We start from the raw sequence: 16440 nt of genomic DNA, 5'->3' as shown, positions 1-16440 counted from the left end.
TTTCTTTTCTTTTCTTTTCTTTTTTTGCTGCAAACTGTAAAATTTAAATTCTATTTACACTAAAAGTTAAATTAAAAATGCAGTTTGTCAGTTGTGCTAACCACCTTTCAAGTGCTCAATAGCTACATGTGGCTAACGGCTACTACCATAGTGAACAGAAAAAAATATAGAGCTTTTCTATTATTGCAAAAGTTTCTACCGGACAGCATTCTGCTAGATCATTGGAATATTCAGGGTTATTCACATCTCAACGACATATATGTTTCTGAGAGTATTTCCAAATAAGCAGTTAGTAGCTTGAGGTCAAGATAAGTGATATTTTTAAAAATTATAAACCTACCAAAAGCATTTTTTTATCTCTGAGATAGGATTTTGAAAGGTTAAAAAGCCAGATGAGCCGGGCGCGGTGGCTCAAGCCTGTAATCCCAGCACTTTGGGAGGCCGAGACGGGCGGATCACGAGGTCAGGAGATCGAGACCATCCTGACTAACATGGTGAAACCCCGTCTCTACTAAAAACACAAAAACTAGCCAGGCGAGGTGGCGGGCGCCTGTAGTCCCAGCTACTCGGGAGGCTGAGGCAGGAGAATGGCGTAAACCCGGGAGGCGGAGCTTGCAGTGAGCTGAGATCCGGCCACTGCACTCCAGTCCGGGCGACAGAGCGAGACTCTGCCTCAAAAAAAAAAAAAAAAAAAAAAAAGCCAGATGAAATTATAAAGGTAAATACTGATGAAATTTACTTCCCCAAAATACAAATATTTTGTTTAATAAAAAAAATTTCAATGATTACAATTAAATGGCAAACAACATGGGAAATTATATTTGCAACAAATAATATAATAGAGTTACTATGTTTGATATATAGAAGTTTATATACATAGATGATAAAAACTGTGTCCTTTGCTATAGTCTGAATGTTTACCCTCTCTGAAACTCATGTTGAAACGTAATCCCAAATGTAATATTATTAAAAGGCAGGGTCTTAAGAGGTGACTGGGTCATGAGGGCTCTGCCCTCAGGAATAGATTAATCCACTCATGGGTTAATGGATTAATGGGTTATCATGAGAGTGGGTTAGTTATCATGAGAGTACGTCTGTTATATAAGTCAGTCTGGCTTCCTCTCCTTAGCCCCCTCACCATACAATACCTTTGCGCCACCTTGGGACTCTACAGAGTGCCCCCATCAGCAAGAAGATCCTCACCCAGAAGTAGCCCCTAGACTTGGACTTTCTAGTCTTCAGAACTGTGAGACTAAATAAATTTCTTTTCTCTATAAATTTTTCAGTCTTAGGTATTCAGTTATAGCAACAGCAAACAGACTAAGACAACCTCTAACAACAAAGATAGGAAAAGGAAACGTCAACAAATTCCTCCATCTGAGGAATTCCTCCCTTTTTTGTTTCCCAAAAATTCCTCCCTTTTTTGTTTCCCAAAAAAGGGAAACAGGGAAAGCCAACATTTTTCTATAATGTTCAACTTCATTTTTAAAAGGCATATTAAAACAAGGTTCTACTTGTGCATATCAAATGAACATACATTTCATGCTTACAAAGAAACAGCATTCATAATAAAAGAAAACTGGAAACAACTATGGAAAGAACATTTGATGCCAGGAGAACAGCAAGTAAATCATTACACACATGTTCCAGATTGACATCTGTCCCCCAAAATTCGTATGGTGAATTATAAATACACATCAATTCCTCTAGTTAGTGTCTCTGGCTCTCACTTCACAGAGGGAGGTTAATGGTAGAGAAATTAGAACCCTCAAAGAATACTGGTGAAAATAAAAATAGTACAACCACTGGAAAACTTAGGAGTTTCTCAAAATGTTAGATATAGAGCTACCACATAACCCAGCAATTCCACTACTAGGTGTATACAAAAGAAAAACACAAACAGGCTAGGTGCAGTGGCTCACGTATATCATTCCAACACTTTGGGAGGCCAAGGCAGGAGGATCACTTGAAGCCAGAAATTTCAGACCAGCCTGGGAAACAAAGCAGAACCCCATGTCGACAAAAATTAAAAAATAAAAAAATTTGGCCAGGCGCAGTAGCTTACGTTGTAATCCCGGTACTTTGGGAGGCCAAGGTGGGTGGATCACGAGGTCAGACATTTAAGACCAGCCAAGCCAAGATGGTGAAACCTCATCTCTACTAAAAACACAAAAAATTAGCTGGGCATGGTGGCGGGTGCCTGTAATCCCAGCTACTTGGGAGGCTGAGGCAGAGAATTGCTTGAACCTGGGAGGCGGAAGTTACAGTGAGCCAAGATTGCACCACTGAACTCCAGCCTGGGCAACAAAGCGAGACTCCATCTCAAAATAAAATAAAATAAATAAAATAAATAAAAATAAATAAATTAGCTGGGTGCAGTGGCATGCACCTATAGTCCCAGCTACTCAGAAGGCTGAAACAGGAGGATCACTTGAGCTCCAGAGTTTGAAGCTATGATTACACCACTGCACCCCAGCACAGGTAACAGAGTAAGACCCGGTCTCTAAAAAAAGTAAAAATAAAACAAAATATATGTCGACACAAAAACTGGCATACAAACAGTCATGGTGACATTCATAATAGCCAAAAAGTCTAAACAACCCAAATGTCTATCAACTAATGAATGAATAAATACAATGATGTGGTATTCTATACAGTGAAATATTAACCATAAAAAGGAACGGCTATAACATGGATGAACATGGAAATTATTATGCTAAATTAAAGAAGTCAGTAGTAAAAATCCACATATTCTATTATTTCATTTATATAAAATGTCCAGAATAGGCAAATACATAGAGACAAAAAGTAGATTAGTAGTTATCTAGGCCTGAGGGAGAGGGCAGAGGAAGAAATACAAAGAGTGACTACTAATGGGTACAGGATTTCTTTACGCAGGGGTCGACTGAAATGGTCTAAAATTAGTTTGTGGTAACAGTTGCACAATTCTTTGAATATATTCTAAAAACACTAAATTGTATACTTTAAAGCTGCTTTAAAAAACTCTGTGGCCTACTTTTTACAAATATTTGTCAAGATATGCAAGTTACAGCTTTCACGGTAATGTTCATTTCATATATTCTATAACTAGGTATGCTTGGATTCTTGATTAAGCCATTAAATGTCCACTTTAATAGTGAGCCTGTGTTAGGTGGATAAATTGATACCCTTCATTTGAGAGGATTAGCTTTTGTATTTCCTATTTTCAATTTAAATTCACAAATTCAACATTCAATTAACTATGATCTCAGCCCTTAGAATCGCTAGTGTATGGAGGTTTCTAAGTGGCCTAAAATGCAATGTCTTCACTGAATCCAGATTCTAAGTCTCACTTTGTCATATCCTCGCTGCCCTAAAAGTACTTAAATCAGGACTTTTTTAGTCAAGGGAGGGTTTGGTCAGCCACAGGCCCAGGGCTTGGACTGTACCCCTCTGGAACTCCAGGCTCATCACACACATCACACACATCAGAAGAAACTGTCAGACCTACCCTTTTCATTCATTCATTCAACAAATCTTGACTGTATACCAACTGAATGCCAGTGCTTAAGTCTTATTACAACTAAGTCATAAAGTTCCTAGAAAACTGAACCTAGGTAAACTGCTAGTTTTAGGTAAATGAAAGTGGCTCCTCCTTTTGTCTTTTGGGGGTTTTGTTTTGTTTTATTTTTGTTTTTGAGATGGAGTCTCACTCTGTCACAGAGGCTGGAGTGCAGTGGCATGATCTTGGCTCACTGCAACCTCTACCTCCTGGGTTTAAGCGATTGTCATGCCTCAGCCTCCCAAGTAGCTGGGATTACGGATGCCTGCCACCATGCCTGGGTAATTTTTGTATTTTTAGTAGAGATGGGGTTTTACCATCTTGGCCAGGCTGGTCTCAAACTCCCGACCTCAGGTGATCCGCCCACCTCAGCCTCCCAAAGTGCTAGGATTACAGGTGTGAGGCCCCATGCCCTGTCTGAGACTCTTTCAAGTTCTATGGCTATAACCCAAGACAAAGAATATCCTAAGACCCTACTGACTTTAGCAGACACCACATTAATCTGATGGGTATCAATCTGACAGCTCATGGAATCAAGCTAAAATAGGGGTAGCTACCACTATAAAGACACATGCACATGTATGTTCATTGCAGCACTATTCACAATAGCTAAGACATGGAACCAACCCAAATGCCCATCAATGATAGACTGGATAAAGAAAATGTGGTACATATACACCCTGAAATACTATGCAGCCAGAAAAAGGAATGAGATCATGTCCTTTGCAGCGACATGGATGAAGCTGGATGCCATCATCCTCAGCAAACTAACACAAGAACAGAAAACCAAACACTGCATGCTCTCACTCATAAGTGGGAGATGAACACTGAGAACACACAGACACAGAGAGGGGAACAACACACACCAGGGCCTGTTGGGGGATTGGAGGGGGAGGGGAGGGAACTCAGAGGATGGGTCAATAGGCCATGGCACACATACACCTATGTAACAAACCTGCACATTCCGCACATGTAATTGTTTTTTGTTTTTTTAAGAAGAAATAATGAAAAAAAAGAAAAAGAAAAAAAAATAGGAGTACCTAATTGCTCGGGCCTCTTAGCAGAGGAGAAAAGAAGAAAGCAGAAAACACACTACTAACCTCTCTCTGCAGAATGAGAGCCAGAGACACCAGGTAGAGGAATTAAAATGCCTAACAACTGACTGGGCTTGGTGGCTCACGCCTATAATCCTAGGACTTTGGGAGGCTGAGGCGGTAGGATTGCTTGAGGCTAAGAGTTCAAGACCAACCTGGTCAATATAATGAGAGCCCGTCTTAAAAATAAATAAATAAAATAAACAAAATGCCTAACAGCATACCAAGGATACAAGTGAATTGAACTAAATTTATAAGTTAAAGTCCTAAAATTACTCTTCTCCAGATATTTTCAGAGTACTCCGAATAATAAACCTCCATTGCTATCTTATTAGCCTATTCTACTTGCTCCATTATTCACATCTCTCTCTGTTCTTCTCACTCCCTGTAGCTCTAAGTGGTCTTACAGGAGCCTCTCAGACAGAATTTAGTAAAAACTATTTAAACAGTACTCTCTTAAAAGACTTGGGTACCAACCGGGCACTGTGGGTCATGCCTGTAATCCCAGCACTTTGGGAGGCCAAGGTTGGCGGATCACGAGGTCAGAAGATCGAGACCATCCTGGCTAACACGGTGAAACCTTGTCTCTACTAAAAAACATAGAAAATTAGCTGGGCGTGGTGGTGGGAGCCTGCAGTCCCAGCTACTCAGGAGGCTGAGGCAGGAGAATTGTGTGAACGCAGGAGGTGGAGCTTGCAGTGAGCCGAGATCATGCCACTGCACTCCAGCCTGGGCGACACAGCGAGACTCTATCTCAAAAAAAAAGATTGGGGTACCTTCAGCAGTGATATTAAAAATATTTTACAAGCCAGGCACAGTGGCTCACGCCTGTAATCCCAGCACTTTGGTAAGCCAAGGTGGGTGGATCACCTGAGGCCACGAGTTTGAGACCAGCCTAGTCAACATGGTGAAATGCCATCTCTACTAAAAAAAAAATACAAAAATTGGCCGCGAGTGGTTGGGCAGGCTTGTAATCCCAACTACTTGGGAGGCTGAGGCATGAGAATCGCTTGAACCCGAGAGGCAGAGGTTACAGCGAGCTGAGATTGTGCCACTGCACTGCAGCCTAGGTGCCAGAGTAAGACTCTGTCTCAAAAAAAGAAAAAAAATATGTATTTTACAAACCGTACAGAAAAATAATCTATAAACCAATACATACATGAAAAAATTTTAAGTGAGTCCCTTTTATTCTCTAATAAACTGACCTTGTGATATCGTAAAACGGGTCCCCAACACCCAGGCCGCCGACAAGTACTGGTTAGAAACCAGCTGCACAGCAGGAGGTGAGTGGCAGGTGAGCAAGGGAAGTTTCATCTGTATTTACAGCTGCTTCCCATGGTTTGCATTATCACCTGAACTCTACCTCCTCTCAGATTAGTGGCAGCATTAGATTACCACAGGAGCACAAACCCTACTGTGAACTGCACATGCAAGGGATCTAGGTTGTGGCTCTTTAAGAGAATCTAATGCCTAATGAACTGTCACTCTCTCCCATCACCCCCAGATGGGACCATCTAGTCGCAGGAAAACAAGCTCAAGGCTCCCACTGATTCTACATTATGGTGAGTTACAAAATTATTTCATTATATATTACAATGTAATAACAGAAATAAAATACATAATAAATGTTATGCACTTGCATCATCCTGAAACCATTACTGCTCCCAGGTCTGCGAAAAAATTGTCTTCCATGAAACTGGTTCCTAGTACCAAAAAGGTTGGGGACGACTGTTGTAAAATATATATTTTGTCTTCAACCCTGTTTCCTGACATACAACTCCTAAAATCCTTAGACTCTCCACAGTGATGTCTTTTTGTATGTTGAGGTGACTGATGGCTGGCCTCCCCTAGGTAGCTTCAGAATGAGGGCTTGTCACCAGAGAGACCAAGGCCTGATTAGCCAGTTGGGCTTTCAGCCCTAGCCCTGACTACCAGGGAAAGAAGAGGGGCTGAAGGTTAAGCTGATTGCCAATGGTTTTTATTTTACTTTATTTTATTTTTTGAGACAAGGTCTCGCTCTGTCACCTAGAGTGGAACGCAGTGGTGCAATCACGGCTCACCACAGCCTTGACCTCCACAACTCACACCATCGTCCTTCCTCAGCCTCCCAACTAGCTGGGACTACAGGCACACACTACCACGCCTGACTCATTTTTGTAGAGACAAGGTCTCACCAAGTTGCTCAGGCTGGGCTCAAGTGATCCATCTACCTCAGCCTCCCAAAGTGCTAGGATTACAGGCATGAACCATGGCCAGCCAATGGTTTAATCAAATATGCCTCCATAATGAAATCTCCATAAGAAACCAAAAGGACAGGGTTTGAAGAGCTTCTGGATAGCTAAACCCATGGAGGCCTACAGGAAGGCGAATAAGAATTTGTCTACGTGCTGGGAGGTTGGCACACCCCAACTCCACAGGGTCAGAAGCTCCTGGGCTCCAGACCCTTTCAGACCTCACCCTATGTATCTCTTCATCTGACTGTTTATATGTTTCTTTAAAATATCCTTTGTAATGAACTGGTAAATGTGTTTCCCTGAGTTCTGTGAGCCACTCTAGCAAATTAATCAAACCCAACAAGGAGGTAGTGGGAACCCCAATTTATAGCCAGTGCATCAGAAGCACAGGCCAAATAACCTTGGGCTTCTGATTAGCATTGAAAGCTGGGGGTAGTCTTAGGCACTGAGCCCTAAACCCATGGAATCTGAAACTACCTCCAGGTAGATAGTGTCAGAATTGAAATACAGTACACCTGGCTGGTATCTGCTACAGAAATGATTGCTTGCTTAGTGTGTGAGGAGTAAACCCTCCCCACATTTGGTCATAGAAGTATTCTGTGTTGATTATTGTTGTTGAGTGAGAAAACAGAAAAAACACTATGTTTTTTTACCCTCATAAACCTGTACCAAAATTGCTTACCAAGTGATATAAGTTGCAATATAAATCATCCTGTTTCCAAATCATTTGCTGTTTAGAAATTGTGATGTGATCCTGTTTGATACAGTTGTCACTTAATGATGCTCTTGTTTGAGCATGATTTGCCTTAGCAATCTACAAACTTCTCTGTCAACTTTCCCGTGAAATTGAGAGTCATGAGGTCCCTGGTGCTAAAGGCTTCGTTGCAGCCAGCAAATGTGACTAGATGCTGCCCATACATGACTACCCATGCACACACAGTACATTCCTGAATGCCAGCACCTCTTGTATGGCCTGGATCTGGACAGCTTGTATTTGGTCCCCTTTGATAACGCCATTCCACCAACACTGAGCCACTCCAGAGCAGCAGTGAGATGCTACCTACATCCCCAACCCCTGCGGCCACCTATCCACATCTGCTCCAGCACTGCCCTTAGGCTCTATTCCTGTCTCCACAGTAACCAACAGGTGACATCATTAGCCTTGTGGTCTCAATAATTTATACTATTTATCAAGCAGAATGAAAATTTTAACCACTGCTATGGCCTTAAAAAATATATATATATATATATATACTGGAGGCCGGGCACAGTGGCTCACGCCTGTAATCCTAGCACTTTGGGAGGATGTGGCAGGTGGATCATGAGGTAAGGAGTTCAAGACCAGCCTGGCCAAGATGGTGAAACCCCATCTCTACTAAAAATACAAAAATTAGCCAGGTGTGGTGGTGCTTGCCTATAATCCAAGCTACTTGGGAGTCTGAGGCAGAGAATAAATTGAACCTGGGAGGCAGAGGTTGCAGTGAGCTGAAATCGTGCCACTGCATTCCAGTCTGGGTGACAGAGCGAGACTCCGTCTAAAAATATATATATACACACATATACATATATATAGGTATGTATATACATATACATATATACCTGTATATACATACATATATACACATATACATACACACACATATATACGTATATATACATATGTGCATATGTAAATATATGTACATGTGTGTGCGTGTGTGTGTGTGTGTATATATATACTGGAGGCCAGGCATAGTGGCTCATGCTTGTAAATCCCAGTGGGAGGCTAAGGCAGGAGGATCACTTGAGGCCAGGAGTTCAAGACTAGCCTAGGCAACACAGTGAGACTCTCATCTCTACAAAAAATATAAAAATAGCCAGGCATGGTGGTGCAAGCCTGTAGTCCTAGTTACTCAGGAGACTGAGGTGGAAGGATTGCTTGTGCCCAGGAGTTCCAAGTTACAGTGAGCCATAATTGTGCCACTGCATGACATCCTGGATGACAAAGCAAGACCCTGCCTCTAAAAAACAATTATACACGGCTGGGCGCGGTGGCTCACGCCTGTAATCCCAGCACTTTGGGAGGCCGAGGCAGGCGGATCACGAGGTCAGGAGATCAAGACCATCTTGGCTAACACGGTGAAACCCCGTCTCTACTAAAAATACAAAAAATTAGCCGAGGGTGGTGGCGGGCGCCTGTAGTCCCAGCTACTCAGAATGGAGTGAACCCGGGAGGTGGAGCTTTCCATGAGCCAAGATCGCACCACTGCCCTTCAGCTTGGGTGACAGGGAGTGGGACTCCTGTCTCAAAAAAAAAAAAAAAAATTACACACAATGACCGGGCGCGGTGGCTCATGCCTGTAATCCCAGCACTTTGGGAGGCCGAGGCGGATGGATCACTGGAGGTCAGGAGTTCAAGACCATCCTGGCCAACATGGTGAAACCCTCTCTACTAAAAGCACAAACAATTAGCCGAGTGTGGTGGTAGGCACCTGTAATCCCACCTACTCGGGAAGCTGAGGCATGGGAATCACTTGAACCCGGGAGGCGGAGGTTGCAGTGAGCCAAGATCGCGCCACTGCACTCCAGCCTGGGCGACACAGAGACTCTGTCTCAAAAAAAAAAAAAAAAAAAATAGGCCGGGCGCAGTGGCTCAAGCCTATAATCCCAGCACTTTGGGAGGCCGAGACGGGCGGATCACGAGGTCAGGAGATCGAGACCATCCTGGCTAACACAGTGAAACCCCGTCTCTACTAAAAAAATACAAAAAACTAGCCCGGCGAGGTGGCGGGCGCCTGTAATCCCAGCTACTCCGGAGGCTGAGGCAGGAGAATGGCGTAAACCCGGGAGGCGGAGCTTGCAGTGAGCTGAGATCTGGCCACTGCACTCCAGCCTGGGCCACAGAAGGAGACTCCGTCTCAAAAACAAAAATAAATAAATAAATAAAATAAAATACACACACACGTATGTGCTGGCAGAATGATTAAATTAACTGCTTCTTATGCGGATTCTTTCATGCATGTAGCAATTTCCTATTTCCTATTTCAACACAAAATGGGTTCCACTTTCTCCTGAAATCTTCTTGTAGGACCCACTGAAGTCTGTACCTTTCTTCTGATGCCTACCTACAGGTTTGGAAATATCTGACTTAAGAAGAGTCCAAATTTTCCATGTAAGAGTAACTTAAAGGAAAATTTACTCTCCCAGAGACTATATCCCCTCACTCCCCAATCCTGTGGTGGCAGTGAGAGTGGCAGCAAGGATCAAGGAGTAGAGCTAGAAGGTGAAAGTAATTGGTTTGGCTTTGCTACCTCTTACTGCTCCAGGCAAGACTTTTCTTTTTTTTTTTTTTCTCCCCCAGTATAAGCACCTTCCCCCTCATTACCTACAGCATTCACACACAGATGTGAAATTGTTTCACTTCTGACCCAGATTCTGGCTTTGAGTATCAAGTCTTTCCAAACTCCGTATTTCTTCATATTTCACTAGGATGATTATAAACTTATCTGAAAAGGAAGAAATTCATTTTGCTTTCAATTTCTCATTCTGCTGTATACTGCCGAAAAGGGGTACATAATGAGAAGTGAGAGCAGCAACCTGGCCTGCTGCCCAGCTGGAAGCAGGAAATTCACCTGATAAGGACTTGATGCTCCAAATTCTAAAAACTGGAAAGGGAGCTAGAAGCAGGGGAAGGAAGATCTGGAAACATGCCCATGGTAGCAAAGAAGAAAGTAAATTCAGCCTGAGGGTGGGACCTTCTGCCCAGCCTCTGTCAACCTGATGCCTCATGATCTTCTCCATCTTCCCTAACCCCAGGGCAGTAAATTAAGGAGCAGGTGGAAAAAGCACCTAAGAAAGCAAGGCAAGACAAAAACTCTTTAGAGAGTGAAGTTACGAACTAGGGCGAGGAGGGAGTTAGAACATTTGGGTAGACCAGGTTCATTGGCTAGAAATGTAGGAGTTTGGGTGAACAGATAATACACCTGTAACTTTACAGTAGTGAACATATAATCTTATCATATCAGCCCCGCCTTCAACTGTTTCTCATCATCCACTTAATCTTGGGCAAGTTTTTTTTCTACTCTCTTATCCTCCCTCCATGCACTCTACACTCTAACCACCTGGAATTATGCTCTATTCTCCAAACACACATTTTCAAGCCTCCAAGCACCTAAACATGCTGGTCCCCTACCTGGTATGTCCTTCCCTGACTCCTCCACACAGAAAATTCCTAGTGTTTCTTCATGGCTAAGGTCAAATGTAACCTTCTGATATCTTCTCTAATGCTCCAGTCAGCATAGTCACTCTATACAAATCTTTCCTCTGTCACTTATCACAGACATGATTACGAGAACAGCCTCTGAGGTCACAGGGACATGAATTTTAACCTTAGTTATGCAGCTTACTAGCCGTGCAACTGTGCTACCAGTCTGCAAGATGGACCCCAACCTGGTATTCACACAATCATATAGTCCCTTTCCACACTGTATCAGGGTTGGTCCGTGTGACCATTAGAAATGATACGTTACTTGAGATTAGGTTATAAATGATACTATGGCTTCCATCCTGGGCTCTCACTCGCCTTCTCTTTCTCTCTTAGATTAACTGCTTTGGGGAAAGACAGCCGCCAAGCCTATCAACCCTACGGAGATACCCATGTGGTGAAGAACTGAGGCTTACCAACAACCATTAGGTGAGCCTGAAAGCAGATTTTTGAGCCCCAGTAGAACCTCAGATGCTTGCTGCCCCAACTAACCTAGCCACCATCTTATTTTAATAAAGTTTAAGCCTGGCCGGGCGCGGTGGCTCAAGCCTGTAATCCCAGCACTTTGGGAGGCCAAGACGGGCGGATCACAAGGTCAGGAGATCGAGACCATCCTGGCTAATACGGTGAAACCCCGTCTCTACTAAAAAATGCAAAAAAAAAAAAACTAGCCGGGCGACAAGGCGGGCGCCTGTAGTCCCAGCTACTCGGGAGGCTGAGGCAGGAGAATGGCATAAACCTGGGAGGCGGAGCTTGCAGTGAGCTGAGATCCAGCCACTGCACTCCAGCCTGGGCAGCAGAGCAAGACTCCGTCTCAAAAATAAATAAATAAATAATAAAAAAAAAATAAAGTTTAAGCCTTAAGGATTTTTTTAATTATTTGCCACTTCTGCATGCTTCTCTTTAACACTCAAGAACAGCTGTGGCATGTTAATGTGATTCCCAAGTATGCATATTACCTTTATTCCTTAAAAAGCATCCTTTTGAGAGGTCCTATGCCAAAACTATCCAGCTAAGTTTCTCCTGGATTCCTGAACCACAGAAACTGTGAGGTGATAAACGTTTGTTTTAAACCACTATATCTGGGGTAGTTTGTTACACAGCAATAGATAACTAATACAACTGGGAAGGTAACAGTTCAGAATTTATAGTAAAATTTGGGTTCAAATCCAGGCTATGATGCTTACTAACAGAACAACCCTGGCAAAGTAATTAATCTCCTGAGCCTCAGTTTCCTTTCTTATAAAATGAAAAAATTGAAACTACAGTAATACGTGTTACAAAGTAAATAGCACATCCTAAAACTAGGATATAAAATAATCAAGCCAGAAATAAGTCTATAGCAAAAACAAATCTGGACCCCAAGATAATGAAGTTCAGGGACCCCATCTAAAATAAGCTGAACACTCATCTGTTAAGTGTTATAAAAAGCAGCTGTTTATGGTCTTTGAATTGAAATAAAGGATCAGACATACTTCTAAACACCCAAAAGGTATGGAAAAACGCAAACTGTAACCTACTTACCTAAAAGTAAAATTTATATCATTATTTCAGACCTACGAAAGCAAGACTATATAGTTTATAAGCAATCTAAGAAGCTGGAAGGTTGGGTGCGGTGGGTAATCCCAGCACTTTGGGAAGCCAAGGCAGGCAGATCATCTAAGGTCAGGAGTTCTAGACCAGCCTGGCCAACATGGTGAAACCCTGTCTCTACTAAAAAATACAAAAATTAACCAACATGGTGGGGCGTGACTGTAGTCCCAGCTACTCGGGAAGCTGAGGCAGGAGAATCACTTGAATCTGGGAGGCAGAGGTTGCAGTGAGCTGAGATCATGCCAGCTGCAATCCAGCCTGGGCAACAGAGCAAGAATCCGTCTCAAAAAAAAAAAAAAAAGCCAGAGGTCTACTCTATTTAGATTGAAATCCTTTATACCCCTCTAGATCCCAGACCTGGCACTGGAATGGGGTTTACTCAGTTTGCTGTTCACCAAATTGCTCTCTTAGCCAAAAAATGGAGGTAGCAATTCTGATGTCACACTCAATTCAGATATTTTATAAGGACTAAAGATAATATACATATTTGAGATCACATTAATGTGGCACAGCTGTTCTTGGGTGTTAGAAGAAGAATGTAGAAGTGGCAAAGGAGAAAGAAAACCTTGGCCGGGCGCGGTGGCTCAAGCCTGTAATCCCAGCACTTTGGGAGGCCGAGACGGGCGGATCACGAGGTCAGGAGATCGAGACCATCCTGGCTAACGCAGTGAAACCCCGTCTCTACTAAAAGAAAAATACAAAAAACTAGCCGGGCGAGGTGGCGGGCGCCTGTAGTCCCAGCTACTCGGGAGGCTGAGGCAGGAGAATGGCGTAAGCCCGGGAGGCGGAGCTTGCAGTGAGCTGAGATCCGGCCACTGTGCTCCATCCTGGGCGACAAAGCGAGACTCTGTCTCCAAAAAAAAAAAAAAAAAAAGAAAACCTTAAGGTTTAAACTTTATTAAAATATGATGATGGCTAGGTGTAATGGCACACACCTGTAGTCCCAGCCACTTTGGGAGGCTGAGATGGGAGGACTGCTTGAGCCTAGGAGTTGAAGACCAGCATGGGCAACACAGTGAGGCCCTGTCACAAACTAAAAAGACAGTATAATGATTCTGAGTTGCCTCTAGTTGTGTTCATTATAAAGAATTGTGATGGTCGGCCACGTGCAGTAGCTCATGTCTGTAGTTCCAGCACACTGGGAGGCTGAAGTGGGCAGATCACCTGAGGTCAGGAGTTAGAGATCAGCCTGGCCAAGATGGTGAAACCCCATGTCTCGTAAAAATACAAAAATTAGCTCGGCATGGTGGTGTGCACCTGTAATCCCAGCTACTCGGGAGGCTGAGGCAGAAGAATCGCTTGAACCCAGGAAGCAGAGGTTGAAGTGAGCCGAGATCATGCCACTGCACTCCAGCCTAGGCAACAGAGTGAGACTCTGTCTCAAAAATAAAAAATAAATAAAAAACAAAAACAAAAAACTGTGATGGTCAATCAGATCTCCTCAGGAGGCAGAAATCTCCCGGCCAGGCCACTGGAGACATAATCTGCCCAGCTAACAGGGCTCTGGCTAGGCTGTCAGGACAATGTAGGCTAAGAATGGATCAGAAGTGCTCTCTCTCTAAATTCGTCCTACCTTCTAACTAATCAGTACTTAGTACTTTAATGCTAAAGCCCAGAGACAACTAAGTGGTCTGCTGGTACTATATCTTTGATTACAACAGTCCCTTACAATCACTATATTCATGTATCGGCTCCCTCTTCATGCAGTGTGCCTAGAAGTGATCATGCAGATGTGTGCAGAATCCAAATTGTGGTTTGTGCTTATTAACTCTTCTGAAAAGATGTACAGATCCAGGTCAGAAAATGTTCCCTAACACTTCTCCACATGCAAATTCTTGAAGTATACACAGATCATTAATTTTCTTTTTTTTTTTTTTTTTTTTGAGACAGAGTCTCGCTCTGTCACCCAGGCTGGAGCGCAGTAGTGCAATCTCAGCTCACTGCAAGCTCCACCTCCCGGGTTCACGCCATTCTCCTGCCTCAGCCTCCCGAGTAGCTGGGACTACAGGCACCCACCACTGCGCCCGGCTAATTTTTTGTATTTTTAATAGAGACAGGGTTTCACCATGGTCTTGATCTGACCTCATGATCCGCCCGCCTCAGCCTCCCAAAGTGCTGGGATTACAGACGTGAGCCACCGCGCCTGGCCAATAGACCATGAATTTTCTAACATTCAATTATTTAAAATAGATTTGTACACATTAAATGAACCATGGTACTTACATATAGAGATCCATAGGAAATTCCTTCATCATGTGTGTTACAATAAACTCTACCATCAGGTCTGAAAGGGGAATAGAGAAAAACTGGATCAATTACAATGGAATTCATTCCTTGCCTTTGAGTTGGAAAAAAAAGCTTGAGTACACGTTGCACTCACACTGAATGGCATCCACTAACCACACCTTTATTCATATACACTTATTTTATATAACATACTTTGTGTAACACTGTTCACCATCTGCCACTTGTAAAGTAATAAGAAATTATTTCACCTGCTGACCTCCAGAAGGATACCCTGACCTGCCAATAAATTCAGATAAATGGAAAATTTCATTATATAGATATTTCATCCCACGGCATTAATGCAGACAGCCAAAGGGAAATCATATTCTTAGACTAGACAATGAGGCAAGCAGAGAAGAAATTATGGATCACATTTGTGTAACCAGAGGCTCAGCTCTAAAGCTATGTCAGTCAATCTCATCTTACCATCATGCTCAGTTAGACAGATATTGACTTAAATAGGCTGTGGAGCTTTGGGTCAATAGAGGCTTATTATATAGCCTTAATTACTGTTTCTAAAATTAAGTAGATTTAGAAACTGGGGCTCAATATCCAAGTGAAATGGGATTAAGAATTCAGCTAATGCCGGGTGCGGTGGCTCAAGCCTGTAATCCCAGCACTTTGGGAGGACGAGACGGGCGGATCACGAGGTCAGGAGATCGAGACCATCCTGGCGAACACGGTGAAACCCCGTCTCTACTAAAAAATACAAAAAACTAGCCGGGCGAGGTGGCGGGCGCCTGTAGTCCCAGCTACGCAGGAGGCTGAGGCAGGAGAATGGCGGGAACCCGGGAGGCGGAGCTTGCAGTGAGCTGAGATCCGGCCACTGCACTCCAGCCTGGGCGACAGAGCCAGACTCCGTCTCAAAAAAAAAAAAAAGAATTCAGCTAATTTAGGCCGGGTGCGGTGGCTCAAGTCTGTAATCCCAGCACTTTGGGAGGCCGAGACGGGCGGATCACAAGGTCAGGAGATCAAGACCATCCTGGCTAACACGGTGAAACCCCGTCTCTACTAAAAAACATACAAAAATTAGCCTGGCGTGGTGGCGGGCGCCTGTAGTCCCAGCTACTCGGGAGGCTGAGGCAGGAGAATGGCGTGAATCCGGGAGGCGGAGCTTGCAGTGAGCTGGGATCTGGTCACTGCACTCCAGCCTGGGTGACAGAGCGAGACTCTGTCTCAAAAAAAAAAAAAAAAAGAATTCAGCTAATTCCCTGAGGAAAATGCAGAATTCTAGACAGACAAAATTACTCAAGATACAGCCCCCTATCTGTCAACTCAGTCAGCCTCATCTCAGTTTAATTTACTCAGGGAAAGTTTTGTATATGTGAACCATGAACGTCAAGCCTCCTGGACAGCTGGCACATCAATTCGAACCAAGAAAGGATGGGAAGAATTTGAAATCTTTTTTTTTTTTTTTGAGATGCAGTCTTGCCCCGGTTGGAGTGCAAT

General features: G+C 43.4%; 1 protein-coding gene across 3 annotated transcripts in view; it reads right to left on the bottom strand.

Moving 5' to 3' along the window:
* Nucleotides 1-16440, bottom strand: part of ARMH3 (armadillo like helical domain containing 3) — a 230573-nt gene that overhangs the window by 141956 nt on the left and 72177 nt on the right. For all 3 annotated transcript variants that reach the window (XM_033184890.1, XM_033184899.1, XM_033184909.1), the window contains one exon: nt 14929-14989. In XM_033184890.1, the coding sequence (XP_033040781.1) occupies nt 14929-14989 (61 nt within the window). The remainder of the gene's footprint in view (nt 1-14928; nt 14990-16440) is intronic.

The sequence above is a fragment of the Trachypithecus francoisi genome, unplaced genomic scaffold, assembly GCF_009764315.1.
Source record: "Trachypithecus francoisi isolate TF-2019V2 unplaced genomic scaffold, Tfra_2.0 Contig01579, whole genome shotgun sequence".
In the NCBI taxonomy this organism is placed as follows: domain Eukaryota; kingdom Metazoa; phylum Chordata; class Mammalia; order Primates; family Cercopithecidae; genus Trachypithecus; species Trachypithecus francoisi.
This window is presented reverse-complemented; position numbering and strand designations above follow the sequence as displayed.